This window comes from Varanus komodoensis, unplaced genomic scaffold, assembly GCF_004798865.1.
Source record: "Varanus komodoensis strain SLA01 unplaced genomic scaffold, ASM479886v1 scaffold59_1, whole genome shotgun sequence".
Taxonomy (NCBI): Eukaryota; Metazoa; Chordata; class Lepidosauria; order Squamata; family Varanidae; genus Varanus; species Varanus komodoensis.
In genome coordinates this window covers 679,099-706,753 of record NW_025336221.1, presented here as the reverse complement: position 1 = coordinate 706,753, position 27,655 = coordinate 679,099, and the positions used below count along the sequence as shown (strand labels likewise).

Here is a 27,655-nt window from a genome sequence, read left to right as displayed (position 1 = left end):
GTCCTCTAGTTAGGGATAGTGTGGATTTTACCCACTGATCACAGTCAAGGTATTGATGAGCACTGCAATATTTATATTGTATATGTTGCTGGGGTTTATGTTTTCAATTATTAGTATGTTTGGGACAGGATAGACTATTGATTATGCTCAAACACAGAAAGCCATTTTAGTTTCAATATGTTACAAAAATAGCTTTTCACAATTGAACATCAAGAAATGCCTCAGTTAAAATACTTTTATCACATTGGGATAACAAGTCCTGCCTTATGTTTAAAAAAAAAAAAAAACCCTTTCAGGCATATTATGCAGTTAGCTTCTGTCTAGCTGCAGTGTTTTGTTTTGTTTTGTTTTGTTAATGATACTGGCTGTCCGGAAAACAGAAAAATGCTCTTTATTTTTAGGATGGGAATTACTTCATTTATGTTCAGCAGTGTAATCCATACATCCTTCAGAAGTTTAAACTTGAGAAGGGGAGTGAATCATCCACACCACTGAGCTTTGCAGCTTACTTGAAAAATAAAATTGTCACACTTCTGTGTTTGTGTAAGTATTTAAATATATATAATTGTGCAGTATGAGATCTGATGGAAGGGCAGATGATCAAGAATGATGCTACTTTTAATTTGTATAAATTACAGGTGTAGCGACAGTTAATAGTTCCTAATGGGATAGTTTTATATTGCCATTAGATGAGCAATGTATATGTATGCTTACAACTTCAATACATAATAACTGCACTTAAGTGCAATACCAAAACATGAATTTAGACTTACATACTGCCATGTTCTCTTTCTTCTCTCTCTCTGGCTGCATTCACACAACCCAATAAACAACCCTATGTGGTTACCATGGTTCAGGTTTTTGCTATGATCTATTTAACAAACAATCAAGTGAGTTCTACTTTATCATAGTTTCCATCCTGCCTGCTCAGTACTCCCACTACTGGCATGTATCCCATCAGCCGCTGCACCTGAAAATCAGTCTCAAGGAACATCACTCCCTGCTTGTGTTACCTACCTCTTAGGTCTGCAAATATTTATTTTTATTTATTTATTTGAAACTTGTGTATGCCATCCCCACATGCCTCGGCATCTTGGAACGGCTTACAACGTAGAATTAAAACAATAAAGCAGTAACAAGTACAGTAAAATTATATAAAAACAAAAAAGCGACTGTTAACAATAAAATTAATTTTTTAAATAGCCATTAAATAAAAAAGGTTTTAACCTGGCACCGAAATAGAGGCTAGATGGCCGGGGCGCTCCTGCAATTGCCACTCTTTCCAGAGAACTCTGGTTGTTGCATACTGGCACCATAAATCTACGATCCTGGCTTCAGACAACAAGACCAAGCTATGGTGGTGCAGAGAAACCATAGAACAAACTGTTGCTTCTTGTCATGGTTTCTAAAGACCAAACTTACAATGGTAAAATACCATGAATGGGTTCAGACAATATGACAGACAAACAATGGTAAAGAATCAGCATGGCTTATTGTGCTGTCTGAACCCAACCTTTACGTTAAAGGAGAAGATGATAGATTTACAATTCCCATTTTTTTGCCATTTCATCCACACCTCAAATCAAGATTCCAAATGTTTGCATCCTCGTTTGTGGGTAAGCCATGGCTTGGAAGTTTCAGTTGTCCTACAGTTGTGCACAAGCCCATGGCTCATGCCTGCCCTTCCTTGTTTAAAATATTATTCTCAACTATAGTTTGCTGTTAGTTTTTACACAGGGTATATTAGATGTTGAAAACATAAGGCTCTTTCTAATTTACTTTGGGGTAGTTTTACAATCAAAAATATTGAGGATGGTATGTGAGAAATGGCAAGCTAGGGTTGTTTCTCGCCATAAACAAAAATGGTGGGGAGGAACAGCCAAAGCTTCCCTGTTTCTTTGAAATGACCTGTCAGCTAGCGTGTATGCCTTAACCATAACTCCTTTGGGTATCCATTGGCAGTTGAGCCTAGTATGACTGTGCTGCAGAAGAACGAAGGAAGGAAACTCATTTTGCCTTCCCATCTATATCTTCTCTTAAGCCAGACCTCTGTATTGCCCCCTGTCACATAAACTTTGTGGATCCTAACTTATATTCAGCATTCTTGCTAACCACAATTTCTTGCTTGATCCTCTTTACAGATTCTGATGGGTATGTGTATAAGGTGCTTGTACCGCTGCAACAGAGTGGCTCTGAGGAAGAACAAATTTTGCCAAAGTCATTTCTGATCAGACTTGTAGTATCTGGCAGTATTCTTAAAGGAACTTCAATTGTCATTCTTGATAAAGATCATATTGCCATAACAGGATGTCTGGATTCCCCAGATAGTAATTTGAAAGGTAAAGTAATTCAACAGTTAGACTAAAATAACCCAGCTTAACTTGTTAAATCTAAACAGGAAGGAAACATCCAACAAATGTTCTTAGAACAGCATAGCAATAAGTGGCTGAAGGCAAGATGCTGTAGAATATATGAAGTAGAATAAAATGCAAGAGAGTCCTGCCTGGAGGTTTAAATCTAAAATTAATGGTCCCAAGGACGGAAAACAGGAAGGGGTAGGAAGAGCAGTAAAGAAGACACACATTGTTCTTGATCTGGTACAGCATGTTTTATGGGGATTAATGAATTATGCAACTGAGGGTTCACTTTCTTAAAGATTTTAATAACCAATTAGAGTATTAAATGAGACAATTACTGTAATAAACATTAATGAACCATTCCTAGCAGTGTTCAGCAGAAAAGCTTTGACTTAACTCCTTTTGTTGTATATTAACAAAGTTATTTTAATTTCCATATAACAATAATCTGTATAGCCTGTGTGCAAGCAAATGGCCTTCTATCTGATACCTTTTCCCTATTTGTAGATTGTCTTTCTATATGGAATATAAAGTTTCAAACACTGCAGGCTTCAAAAGAATTGCCACAGGGAACCACTGGACAGGTGAGTGGCTCACTTGTTTCATTTAACAAGACTTGACGCTAGTTCAGAATAGAAGTTCAAGATATGGACCTGCTTCTGCTGGCATAACCTACTCTTTGTTATTAGCATAAGTTAGTTGTTGCGTCATGCAAACAGTGACTGCTTTGCCAGTTTGGTTTGTATTTTCCAACAGGCCACCCTGTGGTGCTATGGTTGTTGTCACCTGTGGTGGGTTGTCATGGTGTCCAAACTCAAACAACATAACTTGACAGCCAGTGGGCTACTTTGTGAGAATGGCCCAAGCCCCTTGCTGCTCTTGACAGGTGTCTGCCAGATGAGCACCACTGACAGCAGCCCACAGAGTGCCAAAGTGGTACTTCAGCTTTGCTGTCTTAGTGTGCCCCCTTTGATATAGTGTAGAGCAGCTATCCTTGCTGGGGCTCAGTTTTTGGCAGGGATCTCCAAGATCTACTGCTCCTTAGTTTGGGGTCATGGGCCCTCTCAGCAAGGAGAGGACATCCTTGCCAGTTGCTGGAGAGGTCCACTTTGAAGCCACTGGCAAGGTTGGCCAAGAGGTGGGAGCTTGGGGATCCAGTTCCCCAAGCTGCCCCTCTTGGCAGTGACACAAAGTGATCTACCTACTGCCCTAGAGTTCTGCTCTGATCCACTCAGTGGTGGCACCTTAAGGGTTGGGCAGATCAGGTAGTACTGCCTCCTGCCCATGATATCTACTGTTAGGCAGGAGGTGGGAGCCAGTGATGTGTTCAGTGGTGCTTCTCTGTCTTCCTGCTCTCTCCAAAGTAAGGGGTGGGGATACCAGATCATCTCCCCCATTCTCCTTGCTTCACTTCAGGGCATGAGCCCTGTTTGTGCTATGAGGACAAGAAGGAAAAGTTTCTTCAGCCTTAACGTAAACAGGGATGCACCCCTGAAGCACAACAGGCAGAAACATCTGGCCTTGGCTGAGACGATGTGCACAGGGCCAGCAAGCAGCCGCAAGCACATTACCCCAGCCAAGGCTGGAAGTTGAACTCACTGCACTTCAGGATACGAGCTGGTTCTATAGGGACTGTGACAGCCACAATAAAACTTGTGGAATCAGCTTGTAGTTGCAGCTGTCAGAGGAGTCTCATTCCTCCTTGCGGTGTCCCCTGGGGTACCACCTGGAGGTATTGCAGGGGAGGGAGCAGAGTACCCATGATGAGACTGTTCATCTGTTGGACTCATTGTGGGTGCTTCACAAAGCGATCTTCCCACCATGCTTGACTTTCCAGGTCATTTGACTCAAGCAAATTCAACCCTGGGGAGAGAAACAGAGCTATCACAAAATAACATTCTTTTGTTTTCAATGCATTTATAAAATACTGGCCGCATCATACTAAACTGTGTCTTATTGTATAATTTCCTGCCTGCATTGGTGAGGAGGGTTTGAAATGTTTTTGCTTCCACTTTTAGTGTGTTTTGTTGCCCAGACACAGAATTGTGGTTAATGCTAAGTAAAATTAGCTTCTGCAAACTAGACTAGTGTCCCTTGGATTGAAGTTGGCTTGCTTGAAATGAGCCATATTTAGTTTCTTGCTTCAGCCAAAATGACAACCTGCCAAAATGACAATATCAAATGAAAAAATGACAATATCAAACATGATAACGTGGAACAAATTCCATTTAATTTTTTGTTCCCAAACATGAGATGGGGGAAGTAAAGAGTAAACATGTGCACCAGCAGGAACAAGCTACAACAGCACAGTTTAGTGCAGCCTTCCTCATCCTGGTACACAGCAGATGTGCTGGGACTACCTCCTGTTCACAGCCAGAATGTCCATTGGCCAAGCTAGATGGGGTGATGGAAGTGGTAGTCCCAACACATCCGCAGAGCGCCAGGCTGGAGAAGGTCTGTTTTGCTTGATATGGGGGTTCAGCCATTATATGATGCAACAAACATAATTATCAAGGGGTGTGCTGTTTTCTAAACCAGAGGTGGAAAACTGGTGGCCCTCCAGATGTTTTGTCTTTATAACTTACTTGATCTCTCACCAGTGATAGCACTGCCTAGGGTTAATGTGAATTGTTGTTGAAGCAAAAACATCAGGAGGGCCACAGGTCACCCGCCCCTGCCGCAAAGTGATATTTGAGCTGAAAAAGTGAAGCCAGTTATCTTGATCTGGGTATTTTGCCTTACTGGTCTCTGGATTTGTTGATCTAGTTTGCATGTTACAGCAGCTCATTGGTTTCAGAAGTAATCATTTTTATGCATGAATGCGAGAGAGCAGGTGTGCTACCTGGAGAACACTGGTCTTGTTCACCAGTGATCAGCTCCTATTAGGCATGATGGTCAAACTCAGACCAGTTTATTTTTGGGGCTAAGCAACCCAGTTCTTAACTAAGCAGTTCTTGGTTTAGCATCTGGGTTGTTCAGCCATGAACCAACCCAACAATCCAGGTTTGGATGGCAGGCTGTTCAACTGGAGGAGCTAATTGAGATCTGTGGACTAAAAACAGAAGAGTCTGGCATGCTTCAAGAAGAACTATTTATGAACAATTTTTAGTCAGTGGTTTATATGCAAGTATTCTTGTTGGCTGCAAGGTTCTCTTTTTTGTAGATATCCATCTAGTTCATATCAGTGGAAGATCAGGTCACACACATAGAGTGGACCAAAAGAATGCCACTTTCTAATTATACACTACAGTACTAATTCCTGGTTGCCTGTTTGAAGACACTTCAGACTTGGTGCACATGAGCATTGCAACTGTTTAATGCACATATATGGGCTAACTTTTAAAACTAAGGAACTGCCTTTATGAAAGTTGATTACAGAAAACTAGTAAAACAAATAATGAGAGAGTATCCCTTAAAACCAGGCTCAAAATAGAAAACTTGAGTGGTAAAACTGTAATACTTTTAGTAGTGAAAACACTTTACGAAAGCAGTGGTTGGTTGTTTTTTAACATTCACTTTTCCTAAAGCTCAAATCAGTTTACATACAAAACACAAAGCAGAAAAAATGTCACAAATGAACTCTCACTCAAAGGTGTGCAGATGCAGAAAGGTCTTACAACCTTTCCAAAATACTTCCCGAATATGACACAATGACTGTATGGAAGGCCACCACATGATGAAGCATTCAAGTGACTGCAGGGTTACATGGTGATGTGTGATGGTTTTATTAAGAGCCTAAGTGTGGAACCAGTGAATGCTGGTTTCAGCAAGTGTGCAGAGCTTCTATGCTCTCTTATGCACTGGCCTAAGAGAGCCCGTGTGGTATAGTGGCTGGAGTGCTTGAGACTTAGAAGATCCTGGTTCTAGTCCTCAGTCAGCCATGTTGTTCACTGGATAACTTAGGGCCAGGCATGGATTTTCAGCCTGACTTTCCTCTCAGAGTTGTTGTGAGGATAAAATGGAGAGAAGGAGAGCTCTGTAAGTCTCCTTGGGTTCCTTGCAAAAGAAAGGCGGGGTAGAAATGTCACGTAATCAGCATCAGCATCATCAATCTAGCACTAGTTAAATTTTCATGAGATGGCTGACCCGCAGTAGTAAGATAGCCACAGTTCTATATAAACAAAAATGTGACTTTCTATACAATACAAATTACAAGGGACAAAAGTTCTGTGGTATCATAGAGACTAATTGTGTACTTCATTACATCACTTTTTGCTTGCTAATTATGTATTTAATCTTTAGTGTTGGTGTTATGGAGATAAACTCTTCATAACTCATGGTAAAGAATTAATAGTCATCCTGTATAAGTGTGAAACCTCTTCCTTGGCTTCTGCTGTTGGGAAAATCAAGAATTCACAAACATCAGGTAAGGGGTTTATTTCAAAGCTTTATATTTACTTCTACAGGGCAGCCTTTCCCCTAAAATTGTTTTGAAAATTTTCATCTAAAAATATTCAAACCAAAAAGATAAACTTGGTGTATCTGAAACTGAAGCCTTTATTAGTAGGCCTTGGCCTGAGATTGTTCAGTAAATTCCGGTGTGCATTATCTGGAAATGCCTCTTGGTTATAATTGGCTATATATAATCTCTATATATAAAAATAGAGGTGCCAAACTTGCTTCCTGCTTGCCCTATGTCTGGCCGACTGAATATGGTCTGGATAGCAGATTGCAAGATGGGTTGATAGAAATAACCCAGTCGAGAGATAGCTATTTGGTATCAGCAGCACGTAGGGAATTTTAAAGGAATCAAAATCTAGGATTCTGGCCAGAGGAGCATGTAGGCTAAATACAGTTGTGCCCTGAGGGCTGGTTTTATGAAGTGGAGGTGGATAGGGACCTTTTCAAACAGTTCAGATATTTCCTAAATAAATATATAAACTATAGAATGGTTAAAAATGCTTGATCTTCCAGCTCATGTTATTTTTGGACTGCAGTAAAGGTTTTCTTAAGAAATTGCTCTTGCTCTTTGCTTAGTCGTAGTGTTTTTCAGTATACAATCAGTTAATGGCTATAGAATCATAGAATAGAGTTGGAAGGGGCTGGAAGGCCATTGGGTACAACCCCCTGATCAGTGCAGGACACCAAGCTGAACCATCCCTCTCAGATAGCTGTTCAGTTGCATCTTCAATGCCTCTAGTGTGGGAGAGCCCACAAACTCCCTAGATAACTGGCTGCTTTGTTGTACTGCTCCAACAGTCAGGAAACTTTTCCTGATATCTACCTGGAATCTGGCTTTCTGTAACTTGAGCCCATTATTCTGTGTCCTGCATTCTGGGAAGATCAAGAAGAGATCCTGTCCTTCCTCTTTCAAGTACTTGTAGAGTGCTATCGTATCTCCCCTCAGACTTCTCCAGGCTTCAGACTGGGAAACATGCTCCCCAGAGAGATTTGGCTGGTACCAACACTTCGTTCGTTCCAGCACCAGGCCAACAACTTTATTTACAAAGTTTTTTAATTGTTAGATAAAATATATTTTAATTCTTGCATTGGATCTCAAGTACTGTGGCTCTTTTGGGTTTTTAATTGTTTCGATGTTTTAATTTTTGGAAACCGTCTTGAGATTTTCATGAAATATAGATGGTATAGAAGAACTTTAACAAATATGCCAAGTTCTTTCAATCTGTCCTCATAGGGCTTTGTTTCTGGACCCTGGATCCATCCTTATTGGCCTCCTCTGAACCCTTTCCAGCTTGTCTGCCTCTTCCTTAAACTGTGGTGCCCAGAACTGGACTCCAGATGAGGCCTAGCCAGTGCTGAATAAAAGGAAACTAGTACTTCACAGGATTTTGAAGTGATACTTCTATTAGTGCAGCCTAAAATAGCATTTGCCCTTTTTGTAGTGTTATGTAAAAAGCTGCAAAAATACTTCTCCTCAAGATAAATAACCAAGACTACCAACAGAGTAAGGCGTTTCCTTCATTTATTGCAATAGACGGTGAGAGCCCACTCTATCAGAATCTCTCCAAAGTACAAACACGTGAAACAGCTCCTTTTACCCCTCAACCTGTCCACCACAGTCCTCCCCTTTTCCCTCATTGGATAAGGTACTAGGAGGTTACAGTCTTTCCATCCACCTACTTCATATCCCATCTCATCCCACTACATACATCTACATACATCATGTGTGCATTATACTTAGTCCATTGTCTATTCAAGATGTGTGAGTTCATAATATTCATCAACCTATTACGCCTGCATGCTTATAACTACAAGTTCGCTAGTTTACTCCTCTCTTAACTTCACCTTGCCCTATGACCCTCTGTCTCATAAAACTACTGGGAGGATGAGATAGGAAGTAACACACTTTCTTTCAAGCCTATTTATTTATTTATTTATTTATTTATTTATTTATTTATTTATTTTTCGATTTATATCCTGCCTTTTTCCTACAAAGAGCTCAAGGCAGCTTATATCATTATCTTTTTCTACCCTCCACATTCCTTCAGACAGACTTCATAGCTTGGTTGTTTGCCTATCTGTTTCTCAATCACTGAGTTACTTTCTTCAACAGCCACATCATATTGTTGTGTCATATTCACCAATTTCAAGATGCTTCTACTTGCAATATTGTTGAGTAGAATATGTATCTTTAACAAATAATGTGATTTTGCTTCACTTTCTGTTCCTTTTGTTCTACTTGAAAAAGTCATATCCTTCAATTGTTGAATTCCAGTCATGGGAGTAAGTTTTGCCTATCAGGTCATAGTCACCCTCCTATTTAAAGAGTTCAAGTTCATGCTGCTTGTTTACCATACTCCAGGCATTAGTATACAGACATCAAAGACCATGTGCTTTATAGTCTAACTTTCTTTCTACATTTTTTGGAAGACTATTATTGGGCACTGTTAGAGCTGCTCCCTCTGTGGTGTGCATAAGCCTTTGTTCTGTTGTTATGCCCAGCTGTACTTTTCCCTCCCTGTAGGATTCAGTTTAAAGCCCTCCTAATAAACTTCATGCTGTAGCCAAACTCATTCTTTCCAGTCCTTGTAAGGTGCAACTTGTCCCTTGCCAGCAGTCCGTCTTCCAGGAAGTGTAGCCCATGGTCCTAGAATCCAAATCACTCACCTCGGCACCACCTTCATAGCCAGGCATTCACTTGGAGTATTTTTCTTTCCTGTCTAGTCCTCTTCCAAGAACTGGAAGGATTGGAGAGAACACTATCTGGGCTTCAAAGCTCTTGACTTTCCGCCCTAAAGTTTCAAAGTCTGGTGTAATTTCTTCAAAGCTCTGCTTATCAGTGTCATTTGTTCCCATGGGCATAAAGAAGAAAGGAAAATGTATGAGTGGGCTGTATGAGCCTTGGCAGTCTTTCCGATATATCACGGATCTGTCCTCCAGGGAGATAGTACACCTGTTGAGTCCATGGGTCATCCTGACATTCATGCGTTTCCAGGGAGTCTCCCACATCTAACATTCTTGTTCTTGCAGGTCTTGCTATCACTGCTACTACTTAGTTGCCTTTTAGATTCTTGTTCAGTGTTGCACAGGATGATTTGCAGTTCTTCCTCAGCAGGCTGTACTCCAGTTTCATCCTCAAGTAATTGAAAGGGGTTGAAGAGTGTCTGATGCAGCGTGTCTTCTACCTCTGCACCTGTCACCCCTTTTGAAGGAGTTTTCTCTTCATTTCCCCTTCCTTCAGGATTCTCTTCTGCCTCAGCCTTCTGCTCTAAGAACTCTTCATTTTCTTTTATTGAAGAGTTTTATTTTATTACCTTTCCAGTGGACACTCACTGCTCTAGGGCTCTCACCTTTTCTTCTAGCAGGGCGACTACCTTGCACTTGTTGCATGTGTTAGACCAGGTTGACCTCCAGCAGGAAAGCAAACATTGCACAGACGTTGCAGATCATCACCAGGGAGTCTTCTCAGTCCTTTCTTTCTGCTGCCTTTTTGATTCTACCTTGTTGGGCCCATTGTGACAACCAGTGCATTCTACTGTCTTCTCTGAAGGTTAACGACAGAGTTCTACCATGGTGTAAATGGGAGTATATTACCAGGAAGAAAAAAGGGGGTGGGAAACTGAGGGGCGGGGGAGAAGAAAAGGGGAAAAAACCATTAGGGGCCTTCCCCCCTGAACTCCACTACCAAACTCCTGTTTGCTCTCTCTGGTTGCTTTCCCCCTGGAAGCTTGGCTGCTTGTATCCCAGAATCCCTAGACCATCTGGGGCAGCTTCCCCTGATCTGCTCAGCTAGTCAGGAGCCAGAATGAATCTCTGCACCTGCACAGCTGCTGCTAGTACTCAGGCCACTGCCTTTCAGTGGCAGCTCTCAGGAGCACATGGCCTCTTGGAAGAGACTGTTTGCTGGGTGAGGCCAGGGCCCTCACCCCTTTGCCTCTGCCTGCCTTTGTCTTCTCTTCCACTGCAACTTTCCCCCAAACTCTGGTTTGCTCTCCCTGTTTGCTCACTCCCTGGGAGGTTGGCTGCTTGTATCCCAGAGTTCCTAGACCAGCTGGGGCAGCTGTGTCCATAACACTAAAAAGTGCTGCACGGTTACTAGGCGACATGGTATTTCACCTTCTGTCCTGGGGTCATATATTTGCATAATATCTACTCATGAGTTGTTTCCACATGCCTCCATCTTCCCTCCAGTTGGTGACACATCTCCCTCCCTCCCTCAGCTGGGAATCAATCCCACAGTGCCCTGTTCTTAACTGCCTAACCTTTTATTTTCTGCTGCTCTTCAGAGCCATTACTCATTAGAGTAGGGTGGTTGCTGTCCAAGAGCAACAGAGGAACACTCCCTGCTGCTGCCGTACTCCCTGCCTATGCATACGCGCATGCACACAACTCTCTGTCACTGCACATGTGGTTGTTGTTTCCTTCCCCCCCATGCGCACATTCAGGATTAGCACATGCTGCTGGGCCAGTCTTCTTCCAGTAGCCCACCAGTGCCAGGAGCAAAGGAGTCGCACCCTGCCAGACACTCTGTCCTAAGGATGCCTGGGTAGGCATCTGCCTGGGAAAGTGTCTCCACAAAGACTGCGATTGCCTCCAGCTCTGGGTGTGGGGGCAGCAGAGCAGGGGACAAGGGCTGTTCAGGGCAACAGTATCCACTGGCAGCCTGTGCACTCCTCATAAAGGGCAGCTGTCCCACGAGGAGCCTGCTTACTCCCAAGACAGGGCAGTTGTAGGACTTGCCTCACCCAAGGCACCAATCCAGCTGAGTGCAGTAACCAGGCAGGCGTGTCGGGCAGGATTGCCCCCCACAGTCACTGCCACCGGAAGTGCTCCCTTTATTTTCTGCCAGCATGTGCCTCTCTGATGCCCCTACTGGCAGTGAGAGCCTGTCACCTAGCATTAAAGCAAACTGCCTTTTCTCTGTAGGGTTTCATGAAAACCAAACAGGTTGCACTTCGCCATGCTTTGTGAATTCATACATAAGGACAAGCCCTGCCTGTGTAGTTTCCAGCATGGCTTGTTGGTAGGTGTGAACACAGCCAATGAGAACTATGCAATAGAAAAGCTTGGGTAGCTTACATAACATGGAATGAGATTGATTAGGATCGGGGTCCTCAAACTTTCAGTAGGGGGCCAGTTGAAAGGTGGCAGCAACTGGTGGGGCCTGGGGGTGTGGGCCAGTGAGGCATCGTGGGGTGTGCATGCGGCAGCGGCTCACTCGCTTGGAGATCTCCGAGCGAGCAAGCTACCGCCTTCCTGCCCACTCTGCAAGGCAGTGGCGAGCACGTGGGGGAGGCAGGCGGCAGCTCGCTCCCTCGGAGATCTCCCAATGAGTCCAAAACCATCTCTGAGTGAGCAAGCCACCGCCTCCTGCCCGCACAGCAAGGTGGCGGCGTGCACGTGCATGGGCGGTAGCGATGTGGGCCTGATAAATGGGCATGGCAGGCCAGATCTGTCCCGCGGGCCATAGTTTGAGGACCCATGATTAGGATGATATACTGAATGTGTGTGATGGTTAGAGTCTTGTAATTGGTTCCCATAATGATTTGTAGATGCAGGACACCAGTGCCAAGCGCTTGAAGTATTGGGTGCATAGTCTGGGTGAAATGCAGCATGATTTTCTCATGCCTCATGAACTTCCTCTTCTGTGAAACAGTTTTTGAGGGTGTGCAAGGGGCTCCTGGGGAGAGGGGGAATCTTTTCCTCTCCTTTTTGCTGATAGATACTGTTCCATTGGTGAAAGGGTTGAATTAGATACCACACCCTGACCTGCTTTGCAGGTTATTATGGCTCACTTAAAACTTGTTTAGTAGTTGAGTTGTTTATTAACTCCTTATGGTCAGGTTCATGTGATTTGCTGCAGCCTGCAGTGGCCCAAGCAAAGGTCACATATGTAAAATAGTGGCCTCACACATCAGGAATAATCATAGGTTATTTAATGTATAACAACCTATGGTAGATAATGGTTGATCTTAAGACACATTTTTTCATTATGTGGAAGGTGGCTTTTAATTTAGTTTACTTCATAATAGATCATGGATTTGGTTTAAGTGTGAACTTGGCCTTTGCATATTTGTGTTCATTTTAGACTTCATTTAAATCTGCCTGTTCTAAAAAAAGCAGTGCACTATATTTCTAGAAACATAATTCAAACTGAAACCTTGTGAGGTTTTAGGTCTTTGAAGATACAGCCTATATCCAGTGTACACATCTACACCTAAATAAAATATTTTTGATATAATGGTCAAGACTTGTGTTCCTTCTGTCACCATCCAGAGTGAAGGAAGGAGCAGGTTGTGAGGAACATAATTTGCATAGATTCAGTTGCAGTGTAAAACCCAAGTTCTTTGTTCAGTTTTATATCGTTGTTTTTGTTAAAGCACTTTTTGGGGTGACACGCATAGCAAGAATTGCTTAATATTTTGTTTTGTATTTTGTTTCCAGAAATGAAGACCCAGTCTGTCAACTGGAATATGCTTCAGGAAGATGACTTCACACATGTACAGCCAGATCAGTCTCTACCTGTGAAATGTGAATCTAAGAGGCTGGTATGTTTATTTTGTCATCATCTTCCCTGTTTTCCTTTACTGTTGATATAACAAGTATGTAATATGTCTTCTGCATGATATCCAAATGTGACTTGGTTGGCTCCATTTAGCCAGTTAGTAAGCTTAAAAAAGATTTTTTTACACAAATTGACGTAAGAAAAAGCAGTTGTTGTGGAGTACACACAGAAGGATGCTCGTGTGTGTGTGTCCTGCTCATGGGCTTCTCATAGCTATCTGTTTGTCCCTATCTGAACAGAACACTGAACTAGATGGGCCTTTTGTTAGATCTTGGTCTAGCTTTCCTAGGTCCTAGAACAATAATAATGAATCTATTCTTCAACAAGTTGACAAATACCAAAAGTCCTTAAATATCACCTGTGCAAAAAATCAAAACATAAGCAAAAGTGGAGTGCTCTTTTTCTTATTTACCATAGATACCCTCCAAATCTGCTATCTTTAATACCATATCAATTTGTATAACCCTCAAATGGCCCTGTAAAACTTTTTTGGTAATTGTCCAAATGTCTGTAGGCAGTACTATATACGGATCTTACTGTTTCAGAACACTAAGTCTAAGATACCAGTTTTGATAGCATTTGCTAAGTTTTGTAGGTTTGCAGACAGCATCATGATCCGACAGAAGTGCCTTCCCTTTAAAGTCCCTCCTCCAATTCCTGCACTGCTGTGGAAGATCTGTCCTCCAGAACAACTTTTCAGGAACTTGTGGGGACAAGGAGGAGAAGAAGCCTATGCAAATCATTCCTCCCATGGCTTAAACAGGAGTTCTTCTAGCAAGAACTCTGTATCCAGGCCTATAGCTATTTCAGTATGATTAACAGTGACCATTGTTGGATACCCATCTGACAACCTACCAACCAGCAGATGGGGGACAGAAAGCCTTAGATTCTTGTGATGGGGTTGTAGGGGAGGGGTGATTGAAGCAGCTAAAGCAGTCTGGAGTGGGCATGTCAGAGGAGTCTGTTCTGTGCTTCTCATAGTCATCATGTCACCCCTCTAGTGATCTTCCTTTCCCCACCTGAGTTCTTAAAAAAAAGTTGAATGAAAGCCATCAGTCTCACTTCACAAGAGGTACAAGTCCATCATGTTATTGGAACATACATGGGGATAGCGGGGCTGGAACAGACTGGGTGAAGTAAGGCATATTTGCATGGCAGTACTTCCCTTCTTCCTAGGTTTTTTTGAAGCTTGCCTGATTAAAGGAACACAAAGCATAATTTTCCCCTTTTCTCTTCTTTAGAATGACATTAAAAGTGGGGAGAACCTATGCAAAAATCCTGAGACTTGCACATTCACATATTCTCACAGAGCTTTTGGCATTTGTTTTTTTTTAAAGCTGTTTAGAGGTTTGGAAGAGGTGGCAATGAGTGCAGAAATTAGTAATTAGCCATAGCTGCTAAGCTAGGCTCTCAAGCAATGATATGTATGTGTAATTTGGAATGAGACCCTCAGAAAGTGCAGCTTCTAAATGAACATACACAGAGGAGGTCAGTGTAAATATTTTAAAGCAGCATTTTAAAAAGTTATATCCTGCTTTTCCACAAAGGAAAATGTTCTCAAGGCAGCTAAGAACAAAAAGAACAAAAATTAAAATAGAATACTTTGTTCAGACAAATATAAAATTACATTAAAATACTGTTTAAACGGACAGTGCAATAATAAAATGGCACCCAACCCAACAAACCGACTTACGTGCTAAAGGCTGCCTGGCCCTACACACACTTCTATGTGAGCAAGTGAACTTTCCAGTAAGCTGGTTCCTAATCCATATAGAGCTTTATAGGTCATCAGCTCTGTAGACCTTTGGGTATAAGCTATAATTGTAGAACTGACCATTGCTTTTCCAGCCTTTACAGGGCATTAATTATCTTTGTCAAATGAGCCTACTTTTTATGTCAATTATTGCAGCTGAGATCAAGAAAGAGCACTCAATTTGAGACCTTGACGGCAGAACAACTTTGTTTAATGATCAAGGTAAATATGAAAAACTTTAGCAAAAGAAGGGGGATGATGACAAGGTATCTTGAATGGCATTTTCTATGTTGATGTATCTTTGTACATGAACCAGGCAAAATAGGATGTAAAACAAAAGCTGAGTAAAACATAGAAGCCTATTTGTAAGAGAAATGGAATATAGATTTTTAAGCAAGCAAATATAAGCTTATTTTAAATAACTTGGTGGTAGCATCTGTTCATCAGGGTTCTGCTCAAAATGCTTCTCTCAGCAGAAGTTGCAGGTGGTGCTTTTTGCCAGTTTTCCCAAAAACACCCCTTCTCACCTTCTATTATAGAGTATCTCCCAACCTACTCAAGTAAATCTGCAAGCAAAGGGAGAAACTGACCAAAATGATTTTTTCCCAAGGCATGTAAAATCTCCAGAAATTTTGAAGCTATAAAAGTTTACTTGTCCTTCAAGGGGGGGTGGGGGGTTGGTTGCAGATAAAAATATGTTAAGGAAATTAAAATTACAGAATTAGCTTCAATTACAATTTTAATGTCAGTTTCAGGAACATAAATTGATTGTATGACTTGGGCTGCTTAAAAAATTAATATATTAATTAAATATAATTATTTAGATAAAATGGAATTTATTATTTATTATTTAGCTTGCATAAATACTACAGCCTGTATACGTTAAGTGATCGATGGGTAGCGGGAGTTCTTCCTTCCCTCAGAATTAATTTAACAGTTTTCCTGCCCTGTATGTTTTAGCTCACTGTGAAGGTTGAGGGTTGATTTTTGACGCTGACCAGCTGCTTACTGATAATTCTATTATAGTTTACAAAGGGACTGATGATGTTGTTATGAAATTGCCGTTATATCCCACTTTTTTCCCCTCTTCTGAGGAACTCAAAGCGGCTTACATGGCTCCATTTTATCTTCACAACAACCCTGTGAGGTAGATTAGGCTGAGTAACTGTCCTAGAGTCATCCAGTAAGCTTCATGGCTGAGTGAGGACTAGAACTTAGATCTTCCAGGTCCCCAACTCAGTGCTGAGCTATGTGGAGAGCATAACTTTCAGTGTGAAGATACAGTATATATGAATGTTTCACTTTGCAGTCTCATTGCAATGTGAGCTAAAGGCATGCTAGTGAAAAGGATAACAGCTTGTATCCTTCCTTCTGCCGTCCAAGGTGTGTAGATGTGTGCGCACACATGTGCACACAGAAAAGTAATGTGTGTTACTATGCACCTGCCAGAGGTCCCCAGTAACAGTAGGTACAGGAGGTCTAATTGCAGAAGACTTTTCCCTATACGTCGTGACACTGCAATCTATTAAGAAATATTGGAAGAAGATAACAAACAGCATCAGAGAAATTACAGGCTGTGAGTTGCAATTAACCCTGACAACTATACTGCTGGGTGATATTAAAGATCAGATCCCTAGAGATTTGGTGATGAGGGTGAGTTTTATCTGAATAGCTGCAAGAATCCTCTTAGCAAAAGATTGTTGATGAATATAAATCCCATATCTGTTGCAATGAAAAAGGAAGATTTGGTCTGCAGTGGTGATAAAGTATCAGGTTATAAGATGAGACAGTAAGAAAGAAGGAGCTCAATCCAAACTTCTCCAAAAAGTTGGATACCATTTGTTATTATTGGAATATGTTCTAGCCCAGTGATTTAGCAGCTATAGATATACTACATATGTATTAAGTTGAAATGTTGTAACTACCTTGAATAAATGTATTGGGATTCAAAATTGGAAAAGTACATAACATAAAAAACCCTCAAGAAGCTCAGGGAACAATCCTGAACTGTGTGGGATGGAGCTATAGGGCAGGGTAAAATTGGCCAAAATTGAGCAGGGAGTGTCTTTCAGGAAAGTGTGGTAATAGTACATAGTGTACCTGCAATTAAAGTTACAAGATTGGGTTGGTTGGTTATACTGATTTTAAGATCTTTTGACTGCCCCATCTAGTTAAAAAATGCCTGCATGTGGCACCTGAGAAATGGCTTTCTTTAGAATAATGCCTTTTCTAAGAAGGCAGTGGCTGTGACTCCCACAGGCATCTAAAAAGGTTTTGTTTGCCTTCAGAAATTATTGCTGTGCAGATCAAATGAGTTAAAACATATATGACAGCCATAATTTATTTAACTGGGTGGCAAGTTCAATATTTATTTATTTATTTATTTATTTATTTATTTATTTATTTATTTATTAAAACATTTTTATGCCGCCCCATTCGCCGAAGCCTCGGGGCGGCTTACAACAAAAAATTAAAATAACATTTTAAAATATATACAATAAAATACAAATATATAATATAAAACATACACTATAAAACAAGCCGCCCTGGCCAAATAAAATTCAATAATATTAACATTTAAAATACTGCTTAAATAAAAAGGTCTTCGCCTGGCGCCGAAAAACAAATAACGACGGCGCCAGGCGGACCTCTCTGGGGAGCGCATTCCATAACTTAGGCGCCACCACTGAGAAAGCCCTCCTCCGAGTAACCACCCTCCTAACTTCTTCCATGGAGGGCTCCCGGAGAAGGGCCTCTCCCGCCGATCTCAGGGGGCGGCTGGGCATATAAGGATGTAAGTGCTCCTTCAGGTAACCAGGACCCAAGCCGTTTAGGGCTTTATAGGTCATTACCAACACCTTGAATTGGGCCCGGACTTCAATGGGAAGCCAGTGATGCTGACGGAGAACTGGAGTCATGTGAACATAACGTCCAGTCCCCGTCAGCAGCCTGGCAGCTCTATTTTGGACCAATTGAAGTATCCGGACCGTCATTTTAATTAGTATTTGTAATGAAAACTGTTCTTGTACAATATTGAATGAAATATTCTTTTTTTAGGAATCATCACAAAATATAATTGAAGATAAACTGAAGATATTTTTGTCCTATACTCAGAGGACAGACTTCCAAGCATCAGTTGGATATGTAGTTTCAGCTCTGGTGAACAGGTGTAAAATGGAGACATCATTTTATCCTCGCAGTTGCCTCGTGGAACTGGTTCAGACACAAGGCCTCTCTTACAGGTGATGAACGTCTCACATTTTCTAATAAAACATAAAAAGGCCTTCTTGGGCAGTTTTGACTCCCAGGAATTGATATGAACTTGTGGTATTCAACTTTGAAAAAATGTTGTAAAAGGAAAAGTTACTATTTAGCAAATTACTTCAATGTGACAGGTTCACTGTTTATTCTGTGCCCCAGTATGTGCCCAGAGTTGATGGCCATTGCCTTGGAGAAAACAGATGTACACTTGTTACAACTGTGTCTACAGCAGTTTCCTGATATCCCTGAAGAAGTTACTTGTGCTTGCCTGAGGACATTTTTGAGGTAAGTCAAAAGCATTACTGTTTGTTCTTACAAGAGCAGCAAAATTGGTAAAGATTGCCATGCCACAGTTATCCTGTGAGGTGGACTACAATTCTGCTTAGTAGATTCGTTTCACTACCCGTTTCCTTTTGATTCAGGGTAGGGTTAGGATTATGAGCTGCATGCCCTGGAAGATACAATGTTCATCTCTCCAGACAGACTGTCAGCTTTCTGCCTGCTTTCCTTTAATTACAAATAGGCAAACACAGATGAGTCCAAATGGTAGGGCGGTTTGCTTGCCAGAAACTCACACTCAAACCTCAGGTTCAGTCTGAAAGAAGACGGTTGTTACATGGGTGAAAGGGGAAAATTGCACAGGTGCTTGAAAATAAACAGGAGAGACCTTACCAGTCTCTGCTAAACTGTTAAAGGTAACTACTCACAATGTAGGGGTCATCTGGAAAGTTGCAATATGCAGAGCATCTTTGGATGGTCAGAGGAAGAGATGTCAAGAAGCACTAGAGTGAAGAACAACAATACCCCTCTCTTACTGTATTTTAGTGTTCACCAGGAGCCATGCATGGGCACACATGCAGACATACCTTCCACATGTACCTCCCTTGCTATTGCAAGCTTGGGGACCACAGCTTGCACAACCCTTGTCTAGGAGGGAGACTAAAGCATCCTTGCTTTAAAGAAAGAGACATTGAAGAGTAGCTCCTCGCCACTTCTGTCTGTACTGACCTTAGATCACTGCTTTGGTAAATAGTAGAAATGGGTGCAGCCTTGCTTGCTTATTTTTCTCATGTATGAAAGCTGTTTAAAGTAGATACTGTTCTAGCTTTCATTGCTTTTGAGATTTTTTTTTTGTCCACTAATATTGACATAGTCTCTAATGAGTTGTTAATTTTCTAAGCATGAAACTGCAAATTCTTTCTTTTTTAGATTGTTTTCTTTATTTTTTTAACTTTATTAAATCACTTCATAACAAAAAAATAATCACATTTCTAACATACATAAAATTATACAATACAAATAAAAGAAATACAATTAACGTTATAGTAAACCATGATAAAACAGTGCATCGCACCATCAGGACCTTTGGTTTCCATATTAAATTGTTTACTCTTTCAGGAGGCCTGGCCCCTTCCAAAACTGCAATAAGTCTTGTGAAGTTTCCCAGTCTTTCCTTTTTATCAATACATACTTAATAAATGATCCCCAAATGTCATCAAAATTATTTTTATTTATAAAGTCTTTTTCACTTTAATATCACAAGTTAACTTGTCATTAATAGCTATATTCCAATCATCTCTAAACCAATTCCTTAACTGATAATCATGTTTTGCTTTCCAATTCTTTGCTGTAATTAATCTCACAGCTGTTAGTAAGTTTGTTACTACCTCTTTAATATCCCTTCTCTGTTGTTCTCTATCAAATATTGACAGTATGATTCCTTTTTTAGATTGATTGACTCTAGAACAACTGTTTGTGTGCACACGCGCATGCACATATGTGTACATGTGTGTGTCCGAAAAATCAGGCAGAGTAAATTAACTGCATGGTGATTTTTTAATATTCAGGCATCTATAGAATTCAGTTTTGACTGCCATAGGATATATATCAGCACCCATTTAACATAAAAATACTTCCATGCATGCAAGTGAAGTTCTTTGGTCTGCCTTCATTGCAAATAACCTTTGCCTTTACTGAAAGATGTGTTTTTTTCCACAAATATAATCAGTATTATGGACATTGCTTCTTTTTTTTTTTTTTTTTTTTTTGCAGCATTGGTGATGACTGCCTTGAAGCAATGAATGTGAATTTAGATTCTGTACCAAGCTGTGCTCATAATGCACACAATAGTAAAACAGAAAAACAGTCTAAAATTGTACAGAATGGCTTCAGTTCTGAACTCATGGAAGAGGATAGCTGCGACACACAGTTAAATCTGAAATCTGATACAGTGGACACAAGTGAAATATGCCCTGTTGGACCACAAAAGGCAGCATTGCTGTATCCTTCGCACAGTTTTTTTAAAAAACAGGGTATATCAGTGGTATAAATGACAAAGGGTAAAACTAAATCAGCTTTCCCCCACTTTGAATCTATTCAGTGTTGTATTCTGAGCAAAAAAGGCGATCTGTAGATTCATTCCCTTGAACTGGTATTGCCGCACACCCTCAATACTGCTATGAAGGCATGCCATGGATGGGACTACTAAAGCAAGGCTGCTTGTGATACCCGTCTCCTACAATGATGGCAGAATCCTATCACATTTGGAAATTTCTTGCTGTGGTTTTGTTTAACATGAGAGCCTCTGTCTAGGAATAGAGGCTATTGATCTCAGAGCACGCTGAGATGGTAGGAAGCCTCTGTGGTCCATGGTCAACAGTGATGGGAGTCCCAGCATCTAGAAGGTCATAGAGTCACTCATTCTTGCCTTAGAAGGGAAATTAGGCTGCAGAAAGTTATCTTGAGCTGAAGATTGCTTCCCTGTATCCTGCGGTGATTTATGTAGTGCCTTCTGACAGTATCCTCTATCTCTCCATATTAAAACAGGGAGTGTATGGGAAGTTTTGTGGACTGTACAGCTTTGCCAAAGGTAGCAAATAATGTTTACTAGAGCTACGCTCCATCTGGGTCCAGGGACCTACCTAGGTTTATCTTTAGCATGCACAATCAACTCCAGGGCTACCTCCTTATTCTGAGGTGCTTGCAGCCTTGTGGCCAAGCTTGCAGGAAGGCAACTTGTTTCCACAAGAATCAAAAGTATGTATGTATGTATGTATGTATGTATGTATGTATGTCTGTATTAAAAGCTTTTCTATCCCATGCCCTACAATTGTCTTGGGATGGCTTACAATAAAAAAGTAGAATAAAACAAACCCCACAGCACCTGACCATTAAGATACTAAAACCCCAGTTAAAATCAATTAAACATTTAAAAAGGGAAAATAAAAAGGGGTTTGCCTGATGCTGAAAAGAATATAACATCAGCGCCAGGCAAACCTCTGGGGGAGTGTCTTCCATAGTCAGGGTGCAACCACAGAGAAGGCCCTCCTTCAGGTACTTTCCCTTCTAATCTTCAAGGATTGCTCCCAAAGCAGGACCTCCACCTCATATCTCAAGGGGTGAGAGGGCACATAGGGAAAAGGATGCTCCTTCAGGTATCCCGTGTAAGGATGCAGTTGATGGATCAGCTGAAGCTGAAGGAAAGTGCTCATTGCCACCGCTGCCACCTGGGACTGCTCTCAGTTGGGGAACACTCCCAAACTATGAACCCTATCCTTTAGGGGCAGTGCAACCCTGTCAAGGACAGGGTTAAAATCACTTGCCTGGAAGGCTGAACCACCTACCAACAGGACCACCATCTTATCTGTATTAAGTCTCAACTTAATGGCCCTCATCCAGCCCATTATTTCAGCCAGGCATCAGTTAAGGACAGCCACTGCCTCACCTGGACTAGATGTAAAAGAGAGGTAGAGCTGGGTGTCATCAGCCTACTGATGACTCCACAGTCCAAACCTCCTAGCTGTTTCATGTAGATGTTAAAAAGCACCAGGGGGGGGGGGTTAAAATGGAACCCTGCGGAACTCCATGGCACAGAGCCATAATCCCCCAGCAGTCACCTTCTGGAATCAGCCAGACAGGTAGGAGTGGAAGCACGGCAAAGTAGTGCTACCAACTCCCAATGCAGCTAGCCTGTCCAGAAGGATACCATGGTCGATGGTATCAAGCTTCTGAGAGGTCCAGGAGAACCAACAGAGACACACTCCCCTGTTCCGCTTCCTGCACAGGTCATCCTACAGGGTGACCAAGGGAGTTTCATTTCCATAGCTGGGTCTGAAACCAGACTGAAATGGGTAAAAGACAAGCAGTTTCCTCCAAGAGCGCCTGGAGTTGTCCTGCTGCCACCCACTCAAGCACCTTGTCCCAAAAGCAGGATATTGGCCACCAGCCTATAGTTGGCAGCCATTTCCAGGTGCAGAGATGCCTTCTTTAGGACAGGCCTGATCACCTCTTCCTTCAACAGGGCAGAAACCTGGCCCTTCCTCAGAGAGGTGTTGATGACCTCCTGGACCCAGGTACTTATCCCAATTTTGGCTTTGATGAGCAGCCGCAAGGGCAAGGGTCCAGTAGACAGGTGGTGGGTTGGACCAATCCAAGCATCTTGTGCACATCCTCAGGCTGCAACAATTGAAACTCATCCAATAAAGGTGGACCAGACAGCGCTCTAGACACTCCCCATTCTAGGTCCATATCAGCTGTGGAGTCCAGCTCGTGGCAAATCTGAGTGATTTTATCCTTAAAGTGCTGGGCACAGTTGTCACAGCAAGCTACGGATGGTGCAATAGGAACCTTTTTAGGGCCAGAATGTAAGAGGCCATGCACCACCCAGAAAAGCTCAGCTGGACGGCACTGTAAGGATGCAGTGGAAGTGAAGAAGAATTCCTTCTTCACCACCCTCACTACCACAGCAAAGGCTTGATAATGAGCTCTAAATTGTGATGGTCCCGGGATTTCCTCCACCTGCACTTTAGTCATCTCCCAGCCTGCTTTATCACCTGCAGCTCAGGCATATACCATGGTGCCGAGCAAGCGCTGCATGACGGGAGAGGATGCTGAGGAGCGATCATGTCAATTGCCCTGGTCATTTCCACAGTCCACAAATCAACCAGGGTATTTAGAAGTTGTCAGGGCATATTCTTTTTTATAGTGGACAAGAAACAAAAGTTGGCCACCTCGCCTTTGTATTTGGATTTTCAGGAAATGGTAGATGTATTTAGAGGTTTGCTGTCCACAGTTAATCCTGCTTGACTTCTGCAGTTGTTTCCCTTTGAGGACTATTCATCTTGGGAAATAAAAAAAAATTGCACTGGGTGAGAGCAGGTGAATAGAGGGTGAGGCACAAGGGTCATGCCGTTTTTGGTCAAAAACTGAACACTCAGCTGAATAAAATTTCACTGCTGCATGTTGCTTGTGTAAATCAGCCATCTCAAAATAGGCAAATGAGTTGAAAGAGTCTCCAAAAATCCTCACTGAAGCCAATCACAGCCTCTCACAACAACCCAGCTGTGTATACCGCTGCAGATGGGTTCCCAGAACACCCACCTAGCAGGTGACGCCCGCACTACAAGGGTCTTGCCCTCCAGAAGAGAATTCCTGTTTTGGTGGGGGGGATTCCCTCTCATACATGCAAATTCCCTCTCATACATTCAGTTTCCCCCATGCACAGCATGAATGTAGCTGAAAGATGATCATGGTTCCTTTCTTCCTGTCCACGATTTTCTTCTCCCTCAGTCCTCCAAGTGGTATCCCAGGAGACACTGCAGGGAGGAATGAGACTCCTTACTTTGACAGACGTGATCGTAAATCTCAATTGTCCAGCAGTGTCTGTGACACAAACAGGGTTCATGTCTTGAAGGACAGGAGCTGGGCAGGTACCCTCCCCTCCTGCCCCAGAGGGAGCTGCGTGAGCGGGAAGGGTTGCCCAGTGCACACCCAGGCAAAAGGGGGAAATCCGCTGGGCAGTGCTGTGCAAGGAGCAGCACTGCTCTGCTGATTCCTCCTCTGCCCCTTTGCATGCTTCAGAGCAATATTCCTTGAGCACATGAATGAGCCAGCAGCAGGGGTAAGAAGCAACTGGGCGGCAGTACCCAGCTGGTGACGCTGTGTCTCAGTGGATTCACCCGCTGTCCCCTTTTCTTCCTTTGTCTTGGCAAACCAGAGTAAGAGAAGGGAGACCAGTGCCACCTCCCCCTCATTACTGCCACCCAGTTGCTTCTCAGCCCAATGGTGCAGGGAGTGTCACTCTAGCACACTCGGGGGAGATCATTTGAGTGGTGCTGCTCTTCTCCCAGGGCCAACGTGCCCCAAAGACGATGTTTAGGGTGGGAGAATCAGGGATGCCTCTGACAGTTCCGTCAGATGGCAGCTGTCAGTAGCTCTCTCTGGTTAGCTGCTTGGCAAGACTACCAGCAGGCCATTCTTGCAAAATGGCTCATGGTTCTTGGCCTTGGTACTGTGATGTGTTGTGTGTTTTCCAGTTTGGAAGATACAACAAGAAATTGTGGTACCATGAAACCATTAAAAAGACTGTTGTTTCTGTTTGTGGTTCCTCAAAACCAAACATAATATGCTGAAATAGCACTACAGGGATCAGAGGATGTGACAAACCAAAAAAGATTAAAAAAATACTGTAGCTTGTTGTATTGTGTGAACCTGCTCATTGTGTTTTTTCTGGCTGAGAATTGATAAAAGTTTTTCAAGGACCAGCAGTAAAGGATGTTCATATGTGGAACATTATCCCTTACAGGATCAACAATCAAAGGTTGTTTTTCTCTGGCCAGTAAAAGAAATATGGCAACCAGGAAACATTTAGTTGAATGCAGTGACTTGAATCCAAGTTATCTACAACTTGCTGAATGAAATGAAGTGTAATAAATATATTCATTAACTTTAAGTTGATAAAATTTGGTTTGAAATGTTAGTTAATTTTTATGCTTTTACTGTTCTTTATTTTATATTTTATATCTTATTTTATTAATTGTTGTATACCACCCAGAAAGCATCAACTATTGGACAGTACAGAAATAAAATTAATAATGGTGCTGTTGACAAGACACTTTCGCTGAAGAAAAGGCAGAATGGGATTTTTTTTCCAACTCCCCTTGTGCATCTTGAAAAGCTGGTATAGAGGGCTGGGGGAAATCCAAAACAATATGGGATTTGCTGTGGGGGAAACTGCAGGGATAAGGAGGAGTCTTCTGCACCATTCCTCCAATAGATACCTTGGCTGGATCTCAGCCTCTTCTCTTAATGAAAGGAACATTCAGGGATCAGCTCCTTTTGTTAACCCTTAGTTTTTTTAAGGATGTTGCTTTTGGAACCTTTTGAGGAAAGGGTTGGATAGAAATCTCAACACACATTAATCCTTGACACTATTACCTGAAACTTCAGAAATACCATTCTTCGTTCAGCATACAGTGAAACATTTCTTTTGCTTCATTTGAAAGATCTTTCTGCTGAACAAGTTATTGTAAGTATTGGCCTATCTCTTCAGGACCTAGTAACTGTTATTTTTGCAAAAGAGCACTGATTTTGATCTTTTATTGGCCAAATACATTGCCACGTCAATACCTTGTGTTTTTTAAGCATTAACTCGATTATCATTGGATTTTAACAAAAAAAAACACTGGCGATGGCCTTTATCAGCAGTCATGTTATGACTAGATCATATTGTACATTACTGTGAAAACAAATGTGTCTGTAATTATCCACTGAATAGTCTTTGGTAATGGTAAATTTTAAATTTCAGATGCCATGCTAGTCTTTTAGTATGTGTACATTATAAAGTTTTCCATCTAGTGCTGTTATGCAGATTCTTAGACAGATGTCATATAAATGAGGAGTGAAGAACAGAATTACTATTAGATTGTTGGATCTTCAGAAGCTTTACTTCTCTGCAGTGCAGGCAGCTATGTACAAGCCAGATGCAGATTCATTGAGGTCTGAAACTGATCAGTGTAGTAAGGCAGGCTTGTATCAGCACTTGTCTTTGGCTGGAAAATTATGATGTGGTGGTTTATTGGTATACTGAATTGAGTACACGAGATGAGTAATTCTTTTTAAACCAGCTATGCATTGGTTTGTAAATACAGATTTACAACAAAAGAAGGTCATATGCTGAAACACAGCAATTTAAAATCATTATCCTTCTCTTTCTTCCTAGTTATTTCTCCGATATTTGCAGTACCTGCACATGAAATGCAGTGAAGAAGCTACTACAGACCTATCTGGAATATTTTCTGTGACCATAAATCAGGTAAAAAGGACAATATTAAAACTGTTCCTGTGGCACTGACTTTGTACACAGTTACCAAAATATGTGGCAGTTAATGTGTGTTTAGGAGTAGAGGTTTTATTACCTGTTCATTATGAAATGAGTGTGGTTGGAGTGGACACCTATAAAACTATGTCAGAATTCCATGGAAGAGAGAGTTTTGCAAGTTAACTCAGATGTGCATTCCCCCTCTCTCCACCTGGGGTTGCTAGGATTGGAGGGTACATTTTGTATGGCATAAAATCATAGAAACAATTGAGTTGGCAGGTTGCACACTGAATCTTCATAATTCCAAAAAGAAGTCTGAGCCACTGTCATGCATAATTGTTAAATCTTCAGTGGAATATGTTACTGTCAGCTGAAACTTTAAAGCTGGAATACTAACTGCATTTACAATATAATTCTTTCTGATTATTGAGACCAATTTGCACATAAATGCACTGAATATTTAAGAATGTCACACTGTAATGCTTATGCGATGCTGGTTCCATTCTCAGATCATGGACTGGATCTGCCTCCTTCTAGATGCGCACTTTACAGTTGTTGTGATGCTGCCAGAAGCAAGAGGGTTGCTTTCTAAGCTACACAAGTTTGTCAGAGCCCAAGTAAGTTTCCCTTCCTTTGATATTGCAGCTATAGAAACAGATTGGTCAAACTAAAGCACAACATAATTTTCCCTTCCATTTAAAAACCATAAATGTCATCCTTTGTCTTACTGCCTTTTTGAGGCAGTGACTATTACTTGCATTCTCACATGTGGTGCAGTCCTCATGATTATTTGCAGCCAAAATCTTTACTTTTTCTTTTTTAGGTACGTTTTTACTCTGAACTCAACAAGATTGAAGGAAGCTTAAAGCAGTTACAAAGGATACAGCACCCAGAAGATGGTTTATATTCCATTGAAATACTGAAACTAGTTTGAGCTTGGCTTATTTTCATCATAAAATTAATATGAATCTGTTACGGCTATTTTTTTCTTCCTACCCAGAGTCAAGAGCTCGTTTTTAATGCGGCATTTCTCATATTGCTGCCCAGGTGCAGCAGCAGTGCAGAATCTCAGGTTCCTGGGCCAAATCTGGCACTCTGAAGTTTGCCTGATGGGTGTCCCCCTTTCCCCAGCCTCTAACTGTTGAGTGGTTTATCTGGTTTTACGTAGTTTTTCCCATTCTAAAAGCTTACAATGCCTCTTCTAAGGCTTAGTTACTAGC

At 41.6% G+C, this 27,655-nt stretch overlaps 1 protein-coding gene across 1 annotated transcript in view; it reads left to right on the top strand.

The window, feature by feature from the left end:
- Positions 1-27,408, top strand: part of NOL11 (nucleolar protein 11) — a 37,283-nt gene extending 9,875 nt beyond the window's left edge. Inside the window, exons 6-18 of the mRNA XM_044449548.1 lie at positions 402-543; positions 2,142-2,339; positions 2,865-2,941; positions 6,600-6,723; positions 13,203-13,306; positions 15,233-15,298; positions 18,134-18,318; positions 18,497-18,622; positions 20,390-20,617; positions 25,565-25,643; positions 26,337-26,429; positions 26,945-27,052; positions 27,259-27,408. Coding sequence (XP_044305483.1) covers positions 402-543; positions 2,142-2,339; positions 2,865-2,941; positions 6,600-6,723; positions 13,203-13,306; positions 15,233-15,298; positions 18,134-18,318; positions 18,497-18,622; positions 20,390-20,617; positions 25,565-25,643; positions 26,337-26,429; positions 26,945-27,052; positions 27,259-27,369 — 1,641 coding nt within the window. The 3' untranslated portion in view covers positions 27,370-27,408. The remainder of the gene's footprint in view (positions 1-401; positions 544-2,141; positions 2,340-2,864; positions 2,942-6,599; positions 6,724-13,202; positions 13,307-15,232; positions 15,299-18,133; positions 18,319-18,496; positions 18,623-20,389; positions 20,618-25,564; positions 25,644-26,336; positions 26,430-26,944; positions 27,053-27,258) is intronic.
- Positions 27,409-27,655: the final 247 nt, after the last annotated feature.